The sequence below is a fragment of the Moschus berezovskii genome, chromosome 6 (genome assembly GCF_049115385.1).
Source record: "Moschus berezovskii isolate FMDL1 chromosome 6, NW_MosBer_1.0, whole genome shotgun sequence".
Lineage (NCBI taxonomy): Eukaryota > Metazoa > Chordata > Mammalia > Artiodactyla > Moschidae > Moschus > Moschus berezovskii.
Window position 1 is genome coordinate 109,251,862 of NC_142465.1, and position 22,595 is coordinate 109,274,456.

General features: G+C 46.2%; 1 protein-coding gene across 1 annotated transcript in view; it reads right to left on the reverse strand.

Moving 5' to 3' along the window:
* Positions 1-2,857: 2,857 nt before the first annotated feature.
* Positions 2,858-22,595, reverse strand: part of DYRK4 (dual specificity tyrosine phosphorylation regulated kinase 4) — a 34,527-nt gene continuing 14,789 nt past the window's right edge. Inside the window, exons 5-13 of the mRNA XM_088836754.1 lie at positions 20,741-20,877; positions 19,898-20,038; positions 18,616-18,754; positions 16,760-16,841; positions 12,541-12,713; positions 10,384-10,444; positions 6,602-6,731; positions 4,374-4,549; positions 2,858-3,212 (exon numbers count right to left, since the gene is read on the reverse strand). Of these exons, the coding sequence (XP_088692880.1) occupies positions 2,968-3,212; positions 4,374-4,549; positions 6,602-6,731; positions 10,384-10,444; positions 12,541-12,713; positions 16,760-16,841; positions 18,616-18,754; positions 19,898-20,038; positions 20,741-20,877 (1,284 nt within the window). The 3' untranslated portion in view covers positions 2,858-2,967. The remainder of the gene's footprint in view (positions 3,213-4,373; positions 4,550-6,601; positions 6,732-10,383; positions 10,445-12,540; positions 12,714-16,759; positions 16,842-18,615; positions 18,755-19,897; positions 20,039-20,740; positions 20,878-22,595) is intronic.

Sequence of the window (22,595 nt, forward strand, 5' to 3'; positions counted from 1 at the left end):
GAGACCTGGGAAGCCTCCATGGGACAACAAGGTGAAGCACTCAGGAATGAAAAAGAGCCCAATGGTTAGCAGAGTAAAAGTACTGCCTGCCTGAGAGCCCAGCCAAATGCTGGTGGACCTGTTGTCTATGGATACACACTTCCCATCGACCCATCAGTGACTTGTGACTTCCCTGCTTTAAAGGGGTCCCTAAATAAGCCACAGTTCATCAGGAGTTAGTTCAGCCCTTTGTAACCATGTACGTACTTTTCAATATCCAGTCTGAATCCTTTAAATTAGGCTACCAGGACCTGGCTTCTTGTCCTATCTCCCCAGAACTGTCCATCTCACCTTAATCCTTGGTTGCAGACTCTCGGGGTCCAAAAAGGTCCAGAGGACCTGGGTTCAGTGGCCAGTCCTGTACCTCTCCAAACAGAAGACGTGGGACAAGCCACCTGTTAGGACACTGCTCTGACTTAATGTCCATATCACCCCACTTTATTTTTTTTATATTGTAATGAAAAGGATTTATTTCTTTTTATATTGTACATCTTTTTTTTTCACATATGACAACATACATGTTTCAATGCCATTCTCCCAAATCATCCCACCCTCACCCTCTCCCTCAGAGTCCCAAAGACTGTTCTATACATCTGTGTCTCTTTTGCTGTCTCGTATACAGGGTTATCATTTGCATCTTTCTAAATTCCATATATATGCATTAGTATACTGTATTGGTGTTTTTCTTTCTGGCTTACTTCACCCTGTATAATAGGCTCCAGTTTCATCCACCTCATTAGAACTGATTCAAATGTATTCTTTTTAATGGCTGAGTGATACTCCATTGTGTATATGTACCAAAGCTTTCTTATCCATTCGTCTGCAGATGGACATCTAGGTTGCTTCCATGTCCTCGCTATTATAAACAGTGCTGCAATGAACATTGGAGTACATGTGTCTCTTTCAATTCTGGTTTCCTCGGTGATATCACCCCACTTTAGAAGCACTTTCTGAATTATATGTTCTCCAACAATTTTACATTCTCCATCCTTCCTTCTAGAAACTTCCTCCTCCTCTGGCTTCTAGGTTTCCTGTTTTTCAGCATCTCTCTGGGGCTCTGCTCAACCCCTTACATGTTTCTCTCTCCCAGGATTTGACCCTCTTGACCCTCCACTGTTCTCAATCATCTTCCCCAGGTGATCTCACCCAAACCCAATGGCTTCAATCACCCAATGTCTCCCTTCATGGACTATTACACAGTGATTAAAATGAAAACTATGAAGCCAGATATATATCCCAGGTTGTCTATGACGTTATGATCTTGTGTTTCTTTTGCACACATTTATCTGTACTGTAATTACAACCATATACAGACTGTGTGTTCACGTAGGCAGACTAGAAGGGCAGGTGGTGGATGAGTGGACACATCCTGTAGTTTGCTCATCTTCCGCCCTTCGGGAAACCTGTCATCCCCTACTCCACGTGGTCTTAGAGAAGCATCAGTCATGGCATTGCCACCACCACACTCTGGGTTTGTAAACCCGGCTGGCCAATTGCAGGACCCCAATATCTCAGACGCAGTGATGGGTTCAAATCCAATCACACCTGAGACTTTCCGAATAGCAGGAAGACTGCTACTTTTGATGGGGTGAGGGTGGTCATCTTAACTCCTGGGCAGAGCTTCTCTTCAGAATGAAGTTAACCATAAACAAAGCAAGACTAAGAGGGGGAGAGAGCGTCTGAGCTCCATGATCTTGCCTGAATTCCTAGATCCTGCTGTGTCTCCGTTTACCCATCCTGATTCCCCAGTCATGAAAACCAATAAATGCCCTGTTGTTTAACCGAGTTGGAACTTGGCTTCTGTCATTCCCAGACCAGAATTCTAACGGGCATGGGTTAACTCGGGCAAGAGGGGAAAAGTTGGTTATATTTAGAGTTCTCCTAGCGATGCTGTTCTTTTAGTACTCTTAGTCATGCTCCCCTGGTGACTCAGATGGTAAAGAATCTCCCTGCAACGCAGGAGACCCAGGTTCAATCCCTGGGTCGGGAAGATCCCCTGGAGAAGAAAATGGCAACCCACTCCAGTACTGGACTGAGGAGCCTAAAGAACCCCATGGACAGAGGAGCCTGGTGGGTATCATCCATGGGGTCACAGAGAGTCAGACATGACTGAGCAGCTAACACTTCCACTTTTACTAGTGATGTTGTAACATTGAGTACTTAGCTCTCTCCCTGAGACAGACCCAGACCTGGGACCCTTAGCTGCAGTGCTTGCACCTGGACATACCTCTCCTCCAACAACAAAATACAAAGAAACTGTATGGGACTAAAAATAACCATGTGTATGGGCAGCTGGGGGCAAATTCTGGACCCAAAAGATACAAAGAGACCAACAAATCCACTGTCACTTTTGAAGAGCCTGGAGTCAAAACAGGGGGTCAGGAGCAAAAGCAGGGTACTGAGCATGCCCCCTGCCCACACCACCATCTAAGAGATGGGCAAGCCACTCCTCCAGCCCAAAACCCTGGATATACCCATACCCTGTACCCTTACCCCACACTTAAGGACAGCTCCCTTCACCCAGGGAGTGAGCTGCTGTTTGTTCTCGCCCCCGACTCCAGCAGCAGGGACTCCAATAAAACTTTGCCTGAATTTCCTCTCTGGCCTCTAGTCAATTTCTAGTTATTGAGGAGGGCCAAGAACTCTGATCAGTAACATCCCCACCACCTGCCAATCCCCACCCTACCCCTTGCACCCATTGTTTATTTGGTTAAGGGCATAAAGAAGCAGCCTGGGTGCAAGGACATTCATTCCAATCTCTCATCACAGAAATCATGCCAACCAGCCAGGTGAATAGAGGTCCTTTTTTTTTTTTTTAAACAAAACTTTATGGGTTAAAAAAAAAACCATCTTAAGTATTGTACAATATAAGCACTGTCTCTAATACAAATCACAGGGGGAAAAGAGCAGACACACCCTCTGCTCAGGTCACACAATAGGAGGTAATGCATTTGTGTTTTGGGGGGAGGACTTTTCATTCTGTTGTCCTGCGGAGGTCTTGGACTCCACTGGCCCAACAGCTGCCTCTGGCTTTCCGGAAGCTTCTGCCAGATGAGGCAGCTGGATCACCTCAGCTGTGTGCTGGCCAGAGCCTCGCTGATTGCCTGGATTCTTATCCTGTTTGGTGGTGCCATCTTTGATTCTGTCTTTAGCCTCTACTTGGAGGACCACATCTGCCAAGGAGAAGACAGTGGGAACAAGTAAGTGTTCAAACGTGAGTTATGTTCTAACTGTCCAACAGGTTCTAAATCACTTCTGGGAAATCCTGGTGGTAACGATACAAAAACGGTTCATTTGTAAAGCACATTCTACATGCCAGACATCCTTCTAAGCACGCGTGCGCAGTCACTCAGTCCTGTCTGACTCTTTGCAACCTCACGAACTGTAGTCCGCCAGGCTCCTCTGTCCATGGGATTCTTCAGGCAAGAATACTGGAGTGGGGTGCCATGCCCTTTTCCAGGGGATCTTCCCAACCCAGGGATCAAGCCCAGGTCTCCTGCATCTCCTGCAGGTGGATTCTTTACCACTGAGCCACAGGGGAAGCCCATCATTCTAAGCACTTGACAGTTACTGATTCCTTCACTCTTTCCTGCAGCTAGACAGAATCAGCCTTACTCTCATTCTCATAAATGGAGAAACTGAGGAACAGAGAGGTTAGTAAATTGCCCAAGGGTTCACTCCTGGTGAGTGGTGGGGCCAGAATTTACTCCAGATATCCTGACTCCAGTGATCAAGTCCAGAACCCCGAGGCTATATTGCATATAGAAGATATTTGCATAGTTTTGTAATCTGTCTGGTAAAAATTCAAAAGGTAATTATAGGGTACGCACAGGAGGACAGATTGAAAGAAAAGGAGAGGAAAGAGAATTGAAGATAGGAGAAAAATGGAAATTCCTAATGATGAGAGGGGATAAAAAGGAGAGCCCAGCCACAACCAAGTTTCCTGAAAGAGGAAAATTCCCAAATGAAGAAACGGCAGGCCAGGACTGCCACTGGAGGTCCAGTGGTTAGGACTTTGCCTTCCAGTGCAGGGGCTGTGAGTTAGATTCCTGGTTGGGGAGCTAGGATCCCACATGCCTCACAGCCAAAATTCAAAACATAAAAAAAAAAGAAGAAAAGCAGAAGCAAGCAATGTTGTAACAAATTCAATAACTACAATAAATGGTCCACATCAAAAATCTTTTTAAAAAAGAAAGAAAGAAATGGCTGGCTGGTCCTGATGAAACCAGTGTAATTAACCAAGGCTGAGCTCAGAGAAATTGACAAGTGATCCTCCAGAGCCACCTGACTCCCTGGGATTATGAAGACAGAATGGGCTATTCGAGGGGCTGTACCTTTTTTGCCAGAGTGATGCTGTGATTGAACCTTGTCCTTCCTGGATTCAGAGGGGAAACAGAGACTCGTTTTCCTCAAGGTCTGAAGCCTGGGCCGAGCTTTGAGGTTCCGAGGCTCATGAATCCAAGCATGCTTGAGCGCCTGGTCAGGGGTCATGCGAAGAGAGGGCTCCCAGCTACACACCAACAAAGCCCAGGACCGGTTAGGGTACTATTTCCCTTTTTAATAATGAAATACTCTCAAAGACCCCAATAAAGAACCTAAATAAAATATAAAGATGGTTCATTTTTACAGAACCCATTTAAGCTATGTTGTAACTCAGAGATACCACAAAACAGAGATTATGACATACAATGTTAAAGTGTATGTGTGTGTATGTCTGACTCTTTGTGACCCCATGGACTAGAGCCCACGAGGCTCCTCTGTCCATGGAGTCCTCCAGGCAAGAATACTGGAGTGGGTTGCCATGCCCTCCTCCATGGGATCGTCCCAACCCAAGGACTGAACCCAGGTCTCCTGCATTGCAGGTGGATTCTTTACTGCTGAGCCTCCAGGGAAGCCCTCATTTTGAAGTACCTGGAAGCAACAAGTAGAAGTGATCTTTTTAGAAAATGTGTATGACAAGCCAAGGAAAATCTCAGAGCCCAAGGCTTCCAGAGTTCCTAGAAATTCCCTTACAAGAAATAGTATAGAACATCTAAATCAATGGACTTCAGGATTTAATATACTAAGAACACCAAAACAAAAAGCTACTTAATTGCTATTCCCAAACTATGGAATTTAGACCTCCAAATACATCACACACAAAAATTAAAGAATGCTAGAATATTAAGATTGTACGGGGGACTTGGTAATAATCCAAACTTCTAATGTAGTAACAAAATATATTTGGCAGAACACCCACCACGGAGTCATCTTGCCTTTCTTGAGTAATTTTAGTGACAAGGCACTAACTTACAGAACTAGCTATTCTAACTTTTAAAAACTCCAGTTCTTTAAAAGTTCTTCATTTTGATTGAGCGTGGATTCACTTCTCAGGAACCTTTTCTTATATCCTTTAAAGTTCTTTTTTAATTTTTATTTTTTGGCCTCACCACACAGCATGTGAGATCTTAGTTCCCTAAACAGGGATTGAACCTGCACCCTATACATGGGAAGCGAAGAGTCCTGACCCCTGGACCACCAGGGAAGTCTCAACCTCTTTAACAGTAGTGACAATAGGGATGTCTCCTGGGGGTCCTGTAATTAGGATTGCACACTCCCAATGCAGGGGGCCTGGGTTCGATCCCTGGTCCATCGCTGGAGCCCACACGCCACAACTGGAAGACCCTGCACGGTCTACGAAGATCAAAGATCCCACGCGCCACAAGTAAGACCCGGAGCAGCCAAGTAAGTAAAGATTTTAAGCAGTGACAATAGCTGGCACTTTCTAAATACCTTCTAAACTAGGTCCTGTTCTAAAATGACTTGTGTGCTGTGTTTTTTTTCCTATGACTTGACTGAAGTACAGAAGTACCTACTTTCTAAGGTTCAAAATATGCCTACAGACACTAAAAAACTGCACATATTAAATGTTTTCTAGATCACCCTTTCCCTAATTCCCTCATATGAGACGATTTAGATTCTAAATCCTAGGGGAATTGGCAGGTAGGGCACTACTGCTGCTGCTGCTGTCACTTCAGTCGTGTCCAACTCTGCGACCCCATAGATGGCAGCCCACCAGGCTCCCCCGTCCATGGGATTTTTCAGACAAGAGTACTGGAGTGGGGTGCCATTGCCTTCTCCGAGAAGGGCGCTAAAACCAGCTTATGTTGTCTGTGGATTCAAACAGTTACAACAGGCTCTGTGAAGACCTTGGCTTCAGTTCATGAAGCAGGAGACACTGAGGACGTGCCTACAACCTTGCTGCCAGACAGTCAGGCCAAGGAAGCAAGAAAGCTCAACCAACACGCTGTGTACTCCAGGGCAATCACTTAATCTCTCTGAGCGTCAGCCTCTGCGTCTCAAAACAGAACAAGTCATCTGCCCCACCGATCACAGGACGACAGGCAGGTGGATGCAGTCAGATCAGGCGATGGATGGGGAAGCACCTTGTAGACTCTGAAGCTCTAAGGTCTGTGTTCACTGTGCTGTCATCACTGCCTCCCAGACTTTCACCCGCAAACGTGTGGGAAAGGACAGAACTGAAGAGAAAACCCCAGCATCAAAGATACCCTGACAAACTCACACCAAGCACCGTCTGAGAAAGTCCAGGAAGCTGGTGTCGCAGGTTTTCAGCAACACGGTGAGATCCTTGGAATCCGGGTATCTCTTTTTCCCCCTGTTGTTGGTTATATTTTTAGGAAAACCTTTGGAATCTTTAGAGATACAACATTCTGTGTTTAGTTCCAGGTGTAAATACTCATTGATCACATCACAGCTGCACACTCGACTGGCAGGCTGCTTCTTGGCGTGGTCTCCGCAGCCTTCCCCTGCTTGGTCCCACACCACCCCTCCCCCACCAACCCCCACACAAACACATCCCGAAGCCCCAGTCAGTTTGAAATAATCACGTGTAAACCAATCCAATGAACACAATTTACAAACAACGTTTCCTACGACTCCATATGTTCTGAGCCTCCTTCCCACCACCTCCTCCCAGAATCAATTAAATGATTTCAATGATTTAACCTCAACCAACGTAAAATAATGATTATGATGATAATGATGATGATGATGATGATAACAATAATAATAAAATAATAAAACATTTAAAAGTAAATATGAAATGACAGAAACATTCAGCTCTGACCGAAAAGGATACTGTCCATTCTTGGCTTATCTCTGCCCCTGTTCCTTTCTTCACTTACCCCAAAATGTGAGAATTTGGGACATCCATGGGGAATAACAAGAAAGTCATTTTAGGAGAAGGAATTTGCTCTTAGAACTCATGTACAAACCACACAAGCAAATTAATTTCATTTCTTTTTTTTTAACAGTCATGTGAACATTTTGTCCATAATTGCAATGATCAGACTTGGCTGGTGACTTAAGACACAGCTTAGAATGCCTTTCTTCAGCCATTTCCACTGTTTTTAAAGCCCTCACCAAATGTATGATCTGTCATTGCTGAAAAGAAGCCCTGGAGACAGCACCAAAGGTGCCCTGAGAACACCTACTGCAGTGCTTTGCAGGTGAGACCACTCGTTTGGACATCCACCAGTGAGCACGTTCAGAAAGATGACCATGTATGCTCACACCTTACAAACATGCATGTAAAAAGGTGGATATATATAAACACACACACACACAATTGACACATTCCATGGGATTCTCACAAAAACTCAGTGGGATTCATAAAATGAAAGGTACACAGTGAAGTGCTTCCAATTATGCAATCCATGCAATTTGCAGTGTGTCCAACAGAACACCTGCTCTTTTTACTGAATTCCTGGAAAAGCCCACAAATGTGTGTTTGTGTGTATACACACATGGGTATCTCTATGTGTTTATACAGATGCAAATGGGCTGGGGGTACTGCGTAGGGCATGGGTCCTGTTTTTGTTGCTGTTCAGTTGCTCAGTGGTGTCTGACTTTGTGACCCTACAGACTGCAGCACACCAGGCTTCCGTGTCCTTCACCATCTTTTGGAGTTTGCTCAAACTCACTTCCATTGAGTTGGTGATGCCATTCAAGCATCTCATCAAATCCCCACTTTCCTTTTGACTGTGGCACCAGGTTCCCACCTTATCCTATAACGTCTTTTCACAGATGATTAAAGAAGAATAAGGCTCACGGGCTTACAACAACACAAACCCTACAGCCATCCTTATGTAACTGCTTTGCTTGTACAAGTTTTTCCACCTCTCTCTTCTCCATTACCTCATTTTCCTCCCCACCTGCTTCTTGCTGCCTGGACCACCTACATCTCTATCCTTGAAGCAGCATCACTTTGCTGCTGATTAGAGATATTAACTTGGAGTGGCTGGAGCGGTCGAGGACCTGTCGACAGCCCGAGAAACAAGAACTGAAGTCGGCACAGTGTTTCCCAAACTCACTTCATCCTAAGCTGCTGTAAAAACATACAGACTCCTGGCTCTCATCTCAAAGCCACCATATCATAGGAGGATGATGGGAATTAGCACTATTTCCAAGAACCCAGATGATTCTCCTAGTCAGATAAAGTTTGGGAAGCACAGAAGACGCGGCTCCCAATAAAGTCCTTTCTTGTGCGGGAAGGGAAGATGCATGATGCTGCTACCAAAACCACATCGCTCATTCTGAAGCCTGGTGCTGATGGTAAAAGTCAGGTTCTCGATGAAACAGACATGAGTGAGCCTTTGCTATCCTCTTACCAAAATGCCCTCTATTCCCTTCCTTTTGATTCCCCCAAATACAATCTCCTAAGTTCAGGGTTATAGGCTTGAGAGGTGAGTCTCCCCACAATGTCTTTGTCAAGCAGGAGGGAACAGCACGGGCCTACTCATCTTTTCCCCAAATCCTTTGACATCCAAAAGGCTGAGTTAAAAGTGGTGGATGGGAAAAGTATATTTGGCGTCAAACAACCAGTTCTGTTGTTCTGCACATAAGTTACACCAGTGAGTCAGCCAGACCTTCTTTCAAAGAAGGTCTGCTTTCATCAGACTACTTTCAAAGATCTAGCCTGTGTGCACTTCCTCAAGGCAGCCAGGACACCAACACTGACCCTATTCAGAGAGGCAGTCTTTACACCTCTGGCCATGACTACATGCTGACGTTTAAAAGATGTAACCATTGGGATGGCACAGGACCAACCAATCAGAGTGGATGACAGCTTTGGCATTGGAAGGGGATCCTGGAGGACTCTTTCTTTCCAGACCCTAAACTTTTAGTTTCTGGCTCATGGGCTCCAAGGAGTGCTGGGAGAGATGCCAGAGAATCTGTGGCTGTGGCAGGGGCTCAGGGCCATGACTTTTTCACCAAATGATATAGAAATAGACTACATTTTAACCCCCACATGGCTGAACCAATACACATGGACTGATCATTGATATGACTGCAATCTTTTTGTCCTGGAGGATCCCCCAGGGCAGTGTTCTTTTGACTGTGCTATTGATGGGAAAAGAGGTGTCATTCAGATGGCAGGGAGTCCCTTCAAGGAGCCCTCTTCTCTCACACCTGGCTTTGCTCCTCTTGGCTGTCACTAGGGCCACTATGGCTTTTGCTCCATGGGAATCCCTTAGGAAAGGGACTGTAGACCTGGGACTGGCTTCACCTTCAGGTTCAGAGTGGCCCAGAAGCCCTGCCTCAGTTGCACCTCATTCATTCATCCGTCTGTCCTGCACAGCACGACTTGGCTGGAAGGGCAGAGAAGCCTAAATCCAGAGCCTGGGAACAGTGACAGGAGGTCAGCCTAGGGACCGTGGATGAGGCTGAATTCCAGCAATTAGGCAGCTGTCCTGTACCTAACTGACAAGCCATCACATATCCACAGCAAAACTGTTTTGACAGCCCTTGCTTATCCGTTTTATAGCGAAGTCTCAGTGAACCTGGAACAGTAAGGGACTGTGCAATTAAGAAAATTTCAGCAGGAAAGAATAGGGCTCCATTAATGATGGAATAGAATGATGGAATTTTCTGCTGTTCTTGTGAGGACTCTTCTGCTCTTTGATTTCCCTTCATAGTGCATCACGTGAGCGGGCAGGCAAGCTGCTAGGGGAGGTGGGGAGAGTTTATAAAAGAGGGTAGAGTTCTAATCTTTGAGGGTTTCAGACCCACTGATGGGTCTTCTAAGCAAGAACCTGGTCACTCTCAGGCACCTGCCAAGACCTCATTCCTGGTATGACTTCCCCACCCACCTCCATCACGCACCTGGTACCATTCTCAGCATCTTTTCACTTTTCTGAATGAAACCTCTAAGCACAGCCTGCCCTTTGGGGTGGGGCCAGAGGAAGAGTATCTCATAGGGTACAGAGCATGGAAGATGTCTTCAAGGGCTAGGGTTATCTTATCAGCCACTGTGGTAAAAAGAGAGTCAGACCCGGGACTCACCAAAGAACATCTGTCTCCTGGAGGCCGTCTGGATGAAGCGGGATGGTGGCAGGCCCAGCACCTGCAATAAGGGCAAAGTGGTGGATTCACCCTCCTGGGGTCACACTTGCCAAGACTGTTGGAACCGGGTGGGACGCTGGCCAAACTGGCTTCTCCAGACAAGGACCCGAGATACGAAGTTAATAAAGCTTCCCTGGTGGCTCAGCAGTAAAGAATCGGCCTGCCAATGCAGGAGATGCAGGTCCGATCTCTGGGTCAGGTAGAGTTCCTGGAGGAGGAAATGACAACCCACTCCAATATGCTTGCCTGCGAAATCCCATGGACGGAGAAGCCGGGTGGGCTAGAGTTCACGGGGGTCAAAGGGTCAGACCGGACTGAGTGAGTAAACAACAAACAGCAGCATGGAGGGATAACCTTGAGGCAGTGGTGGGGCAGGACCACAGCCTGAGGCTCGGCTCCTAATCCAGGGCCGTTCCAGCACCCTGAGCATCGATCGGCATTGCCCACACTACCCTCAACAGGCACCAGCACCAGCCAGGCGGGCACTCGGTGTGGCTGCCAGAGTGAGTACACGAGTGCAGCTGCGCACCACCCGTGAATGAAGAACGACACCTCCCAGCTCAGAGCGTCAAAGGGAAGGGCGGGAAAAGCAGAGGGAACCACCAGGTGGACGTCAGACTGCAGGACGGCCTTCTGGAAAGAAAAGAGCAGCACCTGCCTGGTCACCTTATCTGCACAGCAACCCACGGGGCTGCACAGAGAGAAAGGGTGTCCCCATCAGCCCTGGGTTCCTGGCTTTGCAGCCTGCTCCCCAGCCATGTCCCTTCCCTCGTGCTCCTCAGCTTGAGATCAAGAGGAAGCGGAATCAGTTCTGGGGCAGTGGGAACCTCCACTTGGGTCTGTTGCCCCCTCCCCAATTCTCCTGGAAATTGGAAGATGATTGGCTCAGGGATGCTTCATTAAATCACCCATCGTCAGCCTCAGAAGCCACGGACTCTGGTCCCCTCACTTTACAGAGACCCAGAGCACGGAAGTGAATTGTCAAAGACAAAGGAGTAGCTTCCGGGTTTACTGATTTCCAGGGTAGTGTTCATCCCACCAGAGCTGTCATCATAGCACAAAGGCTGAAAGCATTTGAATACTCTGTTATTAGTTTCAACCACAAGATGAATCTCTATACTAATTCTCAAGGCTATATGTGTCTCTCCAACCATCTTTAAGAAAATCTAGAAAATACAAAGTTGGGGTGGATGGATAGAAAACCAGGTAGACAGTGAGAAATTAGCTATACCTTTGTTCAAAATATCACTGGGAAAATCCTAAAATGTGAAATTTCCACTTTTGGGGATTACTTTTTCCCATGCTGTCTAACTTGGCTTCATAGTGAAAAGAAAAATTAAGTGTTAGTCACTCATTTGTGTCTGAATCTTTTCAACCCCATGGACTGTAGTCCACAATATTCCTCTGTCGTCTAATTTGACTTCATAACAAGATGCCTTTAAGTAAGAGAATAGCAGGCATAATACATGATTATATGAGAGTCTTGATAAAACCTTTTCACTGGGAGATATTCTTCCCAGAAAGTTAAGCTGATAACTAATGACTGAACAGTATATAGATTTTGTTGGGTGTTGTGTCAGTCTGGTTTTTAGATTCTTTTGAGTATATAGGAAAGTTGTTTAGTTGCTAAGTTGTGGCCAACTCTTTTGCGACCCCATGGACTGTAGCCCGCCAGGCTCCTCTGTCCATGGGATTTTCCAGGCAAGAATACTGGAGTGAGTTGCTATTTCTTCCTCCAGGGGATCTTCCCGATCCAAGGATCAAACTCGCATTTCCCATGTCTCCTGCATTGGCAGGAGGAATTTTTTTTTTTTACTACTGAGCCACCTGGAAAGCCTGGAAAGACTGCTTAAAGTTTAAAGTCTTAAAAAACATGATTCATAATATGCTGGAAATTACATCCTTTGCAACTAGTTAAATTTCTGATAAAAATGTTAAATGTCAACTCAAACGTGTACATAATTTCAAAACATCCAACCCTCCCCTGTTACCAGATGCCGGCCACCGCTCTAGAGCGAGCCAGATGCCACCTGGCATCTGAGAACAGAAGTTACCAGCCCTGAGGGTGTCGGCTGGAAGGCAGCCCGGCCCCCTCACCTCCATGATGCAGGCCAGCTGCTCCACCTCGTTCTCCCCAGGGAACAGTGGGTAGCCCGTGTACAGCTCGGCCATGATGCAGCCCAGGCTCCACATGTCAATGGCCATGTTGTATGGATGGCCCAGGATCACCTCTGGGGATCGGTAGAACCGGCTCTGGATGTAGGTGTAGACTGAGGGGGAGAGAAGAGAAACCTCACATGGAAACCTCCTCCCAGAGCACACTGCGCCACATATCTGCAGCACTTATGACTATCAATTGTTCAGTCGCTCAGTCGTGTCTGACTCTTTGCAACCTCATGGACTGCAGCACACCAGGCTCCCTGTCCTTCACAATCTCCTGGAGTTTGCCCAAACTCATGGCCATCGAGTTGGTGATGCCATCCAATCATCTCACCCATTGTCATCCCCTTCTCCTTGTGCCTTCAACCTTTCCCAGCATCAGAGTCTTTTCCAGTGAGTCGGCTCTTTGAATCAGGTGGTCAAAGTATTGGAGCTTCAGCTTCAGTATCAGTCTTTCCAATGAATATTCAGGGTGAATTTACTTTAGGATTGACTGGTTTGATCTCCTTGTGATCCAAGGGACCCTCAAGAGTCTTCTCTAGCACCACAGTTCGAAAGCATGACTTATAAGTCTATTCCATATCTGTCTCATCACATCATCACAGCAGCCTGATTATCATGAGAGGTTGTTATCCTCAAGTTGTTGATAAAGAGCTCTAAAGAAGGCATTGTTCTAAGGAAGTAAATTTGTCAGGCAAGCTTTTTAAATGATCTCTTATTGGAGTATAGTTGCTTTACAATGTTGTGATAGTTTCTGCTGCACGGCAAAGTGGAGCAGCTATGATGTTGTTGTTCAGTCACCCAGTCATGTCCGATTCTTTGAGACCCCATGGACTGCAGCATGCCAGGCCTCTCTGTCCCTCACCATCTCCTGAAGTTTGCCTAAGTTTATGTCAGTATGAATCAGCTATACATATACACATATCCCCTCTTGTTTGGATTTCCTTCCCATGTAGGTCACCACAGAGCATTGAGAAAAGTTCTTTGTGCCATACAGTAGGTTCTCATCAGTTATCTGTTTTATACCTAGTAGCGATAGTTTATATGTCAGTCCCAAACTCCCGATTCATCCCATCTCCTTCCCCCTTACAGAGCGAAGTAACTCATAAAGAGACAAAGAAGTACCGTGCATTAACGTGTGTACGTGGGATCTAGAAAAATGGGATGCGTGACCTTATTTGCAAAGTGAGGCAGACACAGATGGAGAGAACAAACATACGGGTACCAAGACGAGCTTTTAAAAAAGGAAACATAAGGCAAGTGTGTGTGTGTGTGTGTGTTCTGGCATGTGGGATCTTAGTTCCATGACCAGGGAACAAACCCAGCCCCCTACAGGCGGGTTCTTAACCTCTGGACCATGGAGGAAGTCCAGTCACTTCTCTATTGTTTGAATTGGTTACAGTCAGGATGTAATAATTTTTTGTAATTTAAAACAAAGTGAAGATCTAACAAAAATGACTTTTATAGCCTGTCTGTTTCCAAAATGGACTTGGGGCACTTTGCAATTGAAGTACATATAGACGTGAAAGTAGAGGGCAGGGGTGGGGGGGCGATGAATGAACTAGCTGAAGGGGATCAAGAAGTACAAACTTAAGTCTGAAAAGTTCTAAAATAAATAAGCCACAGGATGTAATATACAGCATATGGAATTCGATCAATAATATTGCAATAATTTTTATGGGGACAGATGGTTACTAGACTTATCATGGTGATCATTTCGTACACACGGGCAAAAGTCAAATCAGTATGTTGTACACCTGAATCTAACTTATCCTGAAGGTCAACTGTACCTCAATGAAAAATAAGTCAATAAGAGAAAAAAAATTAAAAGTAAATCTAATGGATGCTCACATGATGCTTACATGTGTCAGGCTCTGTTCCAAGTGATCTATATGGATTAACTCTTCGAATCCTTATAACTACCCGACAACAGTTATCATTTTATTTTAGTTGTTTTCAGTTGGAGTATAATTCTTTTACAACACTGTGTTGGTTTCTGCTGTACAACATGAATCAGCCATGTGTATACATATATCCCCTCCCTCTTGAACCTCTCTCTCACTCACCTCCCCACCCGACCCTCCAGGTCATACAGAGCACTGGGCTGGGCTCCCTGTGCTGTGCAGAAGCTTCCCGCTAGATGTCTATTTTACACATAATAGTGCATATATGTTAGAGTTACTCTCCCAATTCGTCCCACCCTCTCCTTCCCCCGCTGTGTCCACAAGTCTGTTCTCTGCATCTACATCTATATTCCTGCCCTGCAAACAGGTTCATGAGTACCGTTTTCCTAGATCCCATGTTTATGGGTTATTATATGATATTTGTTTTTCTCTTTCTGACTTACTTCACTCAGTATGACAGGCTCTGGGTCCATCCACATCATTACAAATGACTTGATTTCGTTCCCTTTATATGGCTGAGTAATATTCCATTGCGTACAGATACCACATTTTCTTTACCCATTCCTCTGTCGATGGACTATCAGGTTGCAGCAGGTAGTTTTATCATACCCATTTTAAAATGAGGAAACTGAGGCATACAGAGATTCAATAAATTCCCAAGGTCACTCAACTGCAGGCGGCAGAGCTGGGATCTGAACTCAAACAGTTCTAATTGTGGAGAAGGAAATGGCAACCCACTCCAGTGTTCTTGCCTGGAGAATCCCAGGGACGGGGGAGCCTGGTGGGCAGCCGTCTATGGGGTCACACGGAGTCGGACACGACTGAAGTGACCTAGCAGCAGCAGTTCTAATTGAGCCTCCATTCTCTCTACTGTTTTGTGGTTAAAATAAAGATCGAGGGAAGTCAGAAAACATAAAAGTGGGAAAAAACACCTGGAAACCAAGGGTAAGATCATTACAAATTCAGTTCTGAGCATCTTGGCAGCCAAGATAAATCTTAAGTAATGGGTTACAGAGAGTTCATCTCCAAGGAGGGTGAGCATATTCTTTCTTTCGGAGGAATAATGCTTTCTAGCTGGAATTTATTATGGCTTCCATACGTAAACAATAAAGGACTTGTGTCTCCAAAAACGGTTTTGGAGAATATTCAGAAACATCCATTTAATAGTCTTTCCTCCAGCTTCAGGGGACTTCCACTGACTCACCCTGCCCCCATGAAGGCTCGTTCCAAAGCCCCTTTCCTATGTCTTAGCTCAGTCCATATATATAGTTCTCCTCCTTGTACACATCCTTGTACACATCTTCCTGAATCCTCCATTGGGCAGTAAGCCTGCAGAGGACAGAAAATGCTCATGTTTGGTTCCTGATACCCTATACCAGGAGGAGGGCATGGCACCCCGCTGCAGTATTCTTGGATGAGAAATCCCTCTGGACAGAGAAGCCTGGTGGGCTACAGTCCATGGGATCACAAAGTTGGACACGACTGAGGAGACTTAGCACACATGCCACATGCCCTAGACAGTGACTGACACACAACACTCAGCAGATGTTTACAGAATGTACAAACCCGACAAAAGCCAAAAGAAAAGACTCTTGAATCAAGTTCAGTGATAGCTGTAGAAATGAAGTGGCCAAAAAGTTCGTTCAGGTTTTTCAGTAAGATGTTATGGAAAAACAAGAAAGAAATTTTTGGCCAATTCAATACTCTAGGACAGCTTTCTGGATTCTAGCTTGAAATATATACATATACATATATATTTGTTTTGTGACTATATACATATATATATAATATATACAACATTAATATATATATATATATAAAACCAGAGAATCTAGGGCCGTGAACCCCAAACTTTAGAATGGCTGTGTTTTCTAAAGTACAGCCTCCCAGGTACTGTCCCAGAAATTTCAATTTGGGACAGCTGGGGTCAGCCTTCAGAAGCTGTCATTTTGCAGAGGCCCGGTACTCTCTGGACCCTAAAGATAATTTGGATAAAGGTCTTTGGAAAATTCCAGAGTCACAGAGTATGAAGGCAGCAGAGCAGCCTCTCCATATTTGAACCACCCTTTGCATTTTACAGGTGAGGAACCTTAGGCTCAGAGACGTGAACCAGCTTGGTTCAAAATCAAATCAGCAACTATGATGGCTGAGGCCAGAGGAGAACCCAGGTGACTGCATGTGGGAACTGTTTGTTTCAGGAAAGGAAAGAATCACAGTGGGGAAATTCGGACAGAGGACTGGCATGGCCCTACCTTTCTGGTGTTCATAACAGCTTGATCCAAAGTCAATGACTTTAACGGAGACCTGGCCTTTCTGGTACAACACTATATTTTCCTAGAGGGAAGACAGACACAGGTCAAGTTTTGACAACGTTGGTCAAGGCACACTATTTACCTGTCCACCAATCTTCTGGAACCTCCTTCAAGTGGGCTCCTTCCACAGCTCCAAACCTCCCTGGTCTCCCTCCTCTGACTTCTGCTTCCAGGGTTGCATCTCTTGTCTGGCCCCAGTATTTGCTGCTCTGCAGTATTGCTTTTGCATCGATACTGACTCTTTACTGATATAAACGGTGTGACGCCTGAAGATGGTGAGTTTCTTTTTAGCTCCTTGGTACCTGGTTCTATGCCTTGCTTGCATAAGGCCTTAGAAAGATCACTGACTGGGACTTCCCTGGCGGTCCCATGGTTAAGAATCTGCCTGCCAGTGCAGGGGACACAAGTTCGATGCCTGGCACGGGAAGATTCTACATGCCACAGGGCAACTAAACCCATGCACCACAATTACCTAGCCCGTGCTCCATGCTTCGCAGCAAGAGTGGTCACGGCAATGAGAAGCCTGCGCTCACCACAACTAGAGAAAGCCTGTGCAGCAATGAAGACCCAGTGCAGCCAAAAATAATAAATTAATTAAAAAAGAAAGAAAAAGAAATATCATTGCCCAAATCGGATGCTTCCATTAAGTGCCCCAGCCACATGTTGGTATGACAATCGAGGACCGAAACAGAAACAAAAAATTCCCCACTGATTTGATCAGAGTTGGGACCATTATGCTGACTTTGCAGAAACTGTGAAGCCAGGTGTTCCAGCAGAATCCTGGATGAGAAGGCAGAGCTCTGGGCTCTCCTCTCAGAGCGTGAGAGTGGCCCACCCGGGGCTGGAAGGTTAGAGTCCTAATTGTATTTCCAGGGGTCTCAATATCAGATGAATGGAGGGATCAGATGTATGAGGCCATCACAGCTCACTGAGACTAACCACTAAGTCCACAGGAATAACTGCCTGATTCTTGAATCCACACTCACCGAACTCTCCTGCTTGCATGTCTATTTCCTATTGAGCATGTATACTCCTGTCCACTAGGTCTACTTCTCAAGCAAATCTATTCGCTCATATCTCAGCTACCACCTATCTTGTGGGTTCCTTGATGAGAGTCAGGCCCCTAAGTCCAAAGACCATGGTCGCTTCGGAGGTGCAAAGCGGAGGATTAGGAACTTGGATGTGGAGAATAAATCAGAGTACCACTGTCCTCACTGGGGCTCCACCAGTCAGCCCCAAGAGAACATCTCTATCTTGACCATCTTTAATTAATAGAAGTATCCCAGATCTGGCTCAGTGATAAAGAATCCGCCTGCCAAGCCAGAGCCTCGGGTTCAATCCCTGGGTTAAGAAGATCCCCTGGAGAAGGAAATGGCAACCCACTCTAGTATTTTTGCCTGGAGAATCCCATGAACAGAGGAGCCTGGCGGGCTGCAGTCCATGCGATCACAAAGAGTCGGACATGACTGAGCACACACAGGACAGGACCAACTCAGAGGACAGGGTGGATTTAGGACATCCGCCTCCCTGCTTGACGCACGTCTCGAGTACTCCCCAGGGCGCAGTCATCGGGCCCCAGCTGCCGTGTCCCAGTACCCCGTCTTCTCTGTGTCCCAGTACCCCATCTTCTCTGTGTCCCAGTACCCCGTCTTGCTACATCTCATGTGGTTTACACAGCCTGCAGACACTTGGCCGCCACCCTGGGGCCCTGCCCAGTTACCACTGGGGACGGGTACCTGGCAAACCCTTTATGAGGGTGGAAACCAGCTCCCCAACAGGACAGAGGCTGTACTCACGGGCTTGAGATCACAGTGAATGATCTTCTCCATGTAGAGCATCTGCAAACATTTCAGGACAGAGAGGGTGAAGCGCCGAACGACGGAGAGACTGAAGCCTTGGAAACTGTTGTTCTTCATCAACTCGTACAAGTTGATGCTGGGACAGAGAGAGAGAAAGCGACATGAAGCAGCGTAGAAGGTATACAATGGCGAGTCTGACCCAGGAACATCAACCCCCTTATCACCTGGTTGCCCTCTGGCAGAGCCAAGACTCAGACTAGGAGGTGGGGCTTTCGTGTCCTATAAACTTGACTTTTCCGCTAACGTCGATTCAGGGTGACATTCAAATGCGCTGGCCTCTCGGATGTCTGTTTCTTACATGTAGGATCCTTTCATCACTTTGCTACACATGTGTGTGTGTTAAGAGGTTAGGACATCAAACTCCTGATGTAATCACAGTGCTTCACCCCCTTGAGAGGGATCCAGGGAGCCCTCCGGTTACTCAACCAAGTGACCGACCCTGCCCACACAGAATAAATCCGTCTAAAGACGGCAGCTTCCTGATAGATGAGGGGACGAGGGAGTGGGCAGACAGGGCCTGAAGAAGGAGCCCTACCCCGTCTAAGTGAGCCTGCCTGCCTGGTTCCGCCTCTCGCCTTTCAGAAAGGACTGAGGGCTGGCTCTTGCCAGATAAAATAAATATAGAATCCTTATTAAGGAATCATATATATATATATATATATATATATATATAAGAATCCTGAGTGTGTGTGTATATACATATACATACAGGAATCTTATAACTCTCTATATATACAGAATATATATAGAATCCTATATATATATATATAGAGAGAGAATATATATTGAATCCTATAGAATCCTGCTATATTAAGTGACATACGCTGACTTATAAATGTTGAAAGCTAATATAAAGCATTTTAACCAGAAAAGCTTATGTGTGGGTTGCCAGTTCATGGGTGCTTAGTCACTAAGTCGTGTCTGACTCTTTGCGACCCCATGTAAGTAGCCTGCCAGGCTCCTCTGTCCATGGGATTCTCCAGGCAAGAATACTGGAGCGGGCTGCCATGCCCTTCTTCAGGGGGTTTTCCCCACCCAGGGATTAAACTTGCCTCTCCTGCGTCTTCTGCACTGCAGAATGATTCTTTAAGCCACCGGGGAAGTCCCCCTATTAAATAGTCACACACAGACAAATCTAGTGCTCTGGCCTCCAAGGCTCCCTTTCATCACTTACACAACTCATCAACACAAAGTGAATTAAAGAGAGGAAGCAGCTGACCCCAGGAGTTCAAAGGTGATGCAGAGGTGATTGCGGAAGTAAAAGAAGTCCTTCATGTGCACCACGTTGTGGGTGTTGTCTTTGTCCCTCCGTCGGAGAGCTTCCAGGATCTTCAGCTCCACCAGGGCCTGGTGGTGAAATCTGGAGAGGTTGGGAAGCGGAGGGGACAGAAGACATGGCGTTGCATCAGCTACAGCAGGTGGCCCCTTCTCAGTCCTCCCCATCATCCACACAGGACAGGAGGTGCTGAACACTCTAGACTCTTGGCTCCTCTCTGTGCCACCATGGAATCGAACAGGCAGAGAGGGAAAGAGGGAAAGAAAAGGAAAAGCAGAGAAAGAAGCAGAGACAGGAAGGGTTGGCATCAAGGAGCGGCTGATGTCACACAGAGTGAAGTCAGCCAGAAAGAGAAAAACAAGTATCGTATATTAACACATATATATGCAATCTAGAAAAATTGTACCGATGAACCTATTTGCAGGGCAGCGATAGAGATGCAGATGTAGAGTACAGACTTGTGGATACAGCAGGGGAAGGTGAGGGTGGGACGATTTGAGACAGTAGTGTTGAAATATACATTACCATATGTAAAACAATAGCTAGTGGGAAGTTGCTATATAACAGAAGGAGCTCACCTTGGCGCTCTGTGACAACCTAGAGGGGTGGGATGGGGCGGGGAGTGGGAGGGAGGTTCAAGAGGGAGGGGACATATGTATACTTATGGGTGATTCACGTTGCTGTATTGACGAAACCTACACAACAATTAATTAAAAATAAAAAAAAAGAAGGGGCCAAAGTCACGTGGCCCTTCCTCCACGGCTGATGCCTTCCACCAAGCCACACCTCTTCTTGTTCCTGATGATTTTCAGGGCCACCAATTCATTGTTTTTATGATCCAAGCACTTGGCCACCTGTCCAAAGGACCCTTTTCCAATCATCTCCAGAACCTCATAGCGGTAGGCGATGTGGTCGTGCAGGACCTGCAGAAGTCAAGTAGGGGTGAGGGAGGAAACCATGGTTTCCAGGTCACTTGGCGTTTGTGCATTTCTTGTACATATCATCCGTGTGGCGGTGTCATAACTATTCACTTTCATGTCACCATTCACATTGATTGTATTGACTTGAGGCCAAGGGCCAGGTCCTATTCATTTCTGATAGCTCCCTCTGTATTTCAGGAGTCCAGCAGGGGCCCAAGCATACAATAGGCTCTCAGTAAATAGGTGTTCCGTGAACTCTTGCTGACAAAATAAATGTGGAAGTACAGCTGTGTTGGGGATGTAGCTATGCGCACTGCATGCTGTGCATTTGCTGAAACACAGAAGCTGGAGATTCCGAGCAAAGAGAAAGCACACATCGTCCCTGCCCCGTGGAGCTCTAAGATTTGAGATAAACATCCCTGGGGAACGTCCCAGAGACTCCAGACCCTGGTGGGAGGGAGATGAGAGGAAGGAGAAGTTGACAGCCTCTGGCTGCCGTGGAAGTAAGGCTTAGAGCAGAGGTTCTTAACCAATGGCCCATGAATAATCCCCCGCCCTTGAAATTTTGTGCATGTGCAGTCTCTTCTGGGATAATGATTTTATAACTTTTATCAGATTTCCAAAGGGATCCTTGACCTAAAAATGTTGAGAACCAGGGCTCTAGGCCATTAGTCCCCAACCTTTCTGGCACCAGGGATCAGTTTCATGGAAGATGGTTTTCCACAGACCGAGGTGGGGGAAGATGGCTTGGGGATGAGCCAAGTGCGTTACATTTATTGTGCACTTTACTTCTATTATTATTACATCAGCTCCACCTCAGATCATCAGGCATTAATTAGATCCTGGAGGTTGAGGACCCCTGCTCTAGACAGAAGATGTGTGCCAGAAACTCTAAATCCTTGCTTCTCAAGATCTGGTCCAAGGATCAGCCACGTGGGCATCCCCAGGAAGGTTTTTAGAAAGGTAAAGTCTCAGGCCCCACCCCAGACCTGCTGGCTAAGAATCTTCATTGGTAATGAGACTCCCAGGTGATCTGTGCTTGGGAAACACATCCCTGAATTCGATTAAGAAAATCCACTTCTTTTATAAAGTCATCAGAGATCAACTGTGTCTCCTAATCTAAGAGGAAGTGTCCAGAGGAGGAATTTCCCAGCAGCCTGCAGGGCTAGAGGACTAAGCATTACCCATTTGGACATCTTCAAGGTAGAGAGGAACACCTTGTAGCCTCCAGATGCCCCCTGCAGACTGGGGAAGAGGTAGCAACCCTGGACACAGAAGACAGGGAGAAGTCTCTGGGACTCACCTTTGGGAAACTGAAGGGAGCACTGTGCACGAGGGGACAGTGGGAAAACGTTTTTTGTCTGTTTGCAGGAAATGACTTCTATTATAGAACAGAAAAAGGTGCTGCATGGACTTGTATGGAGGAAACAAACAAAAAAGGGAATCTCAGAAAGACTGCATTTTAGTCCATAGTCTGGCCTTCCCAGTGGGTCCAGGCAGCACTGGAGAGGAACCTGAGAGAGGGAGGATTCATCCAGGATGCAAACCTGTCACCTCTAACACTCTTGAAAATTAATATTCTGTGAACAGAGTGCTTTGTTTACTAACTGTTTTCCCCCGTTTTTATACCTGGTATTTCTTTGATTTAGCACCAAATAGAATCCTTCAGGACACCCAGAGTTCCAGATACATCGGCACCAAATGCTATAATATACCCCACG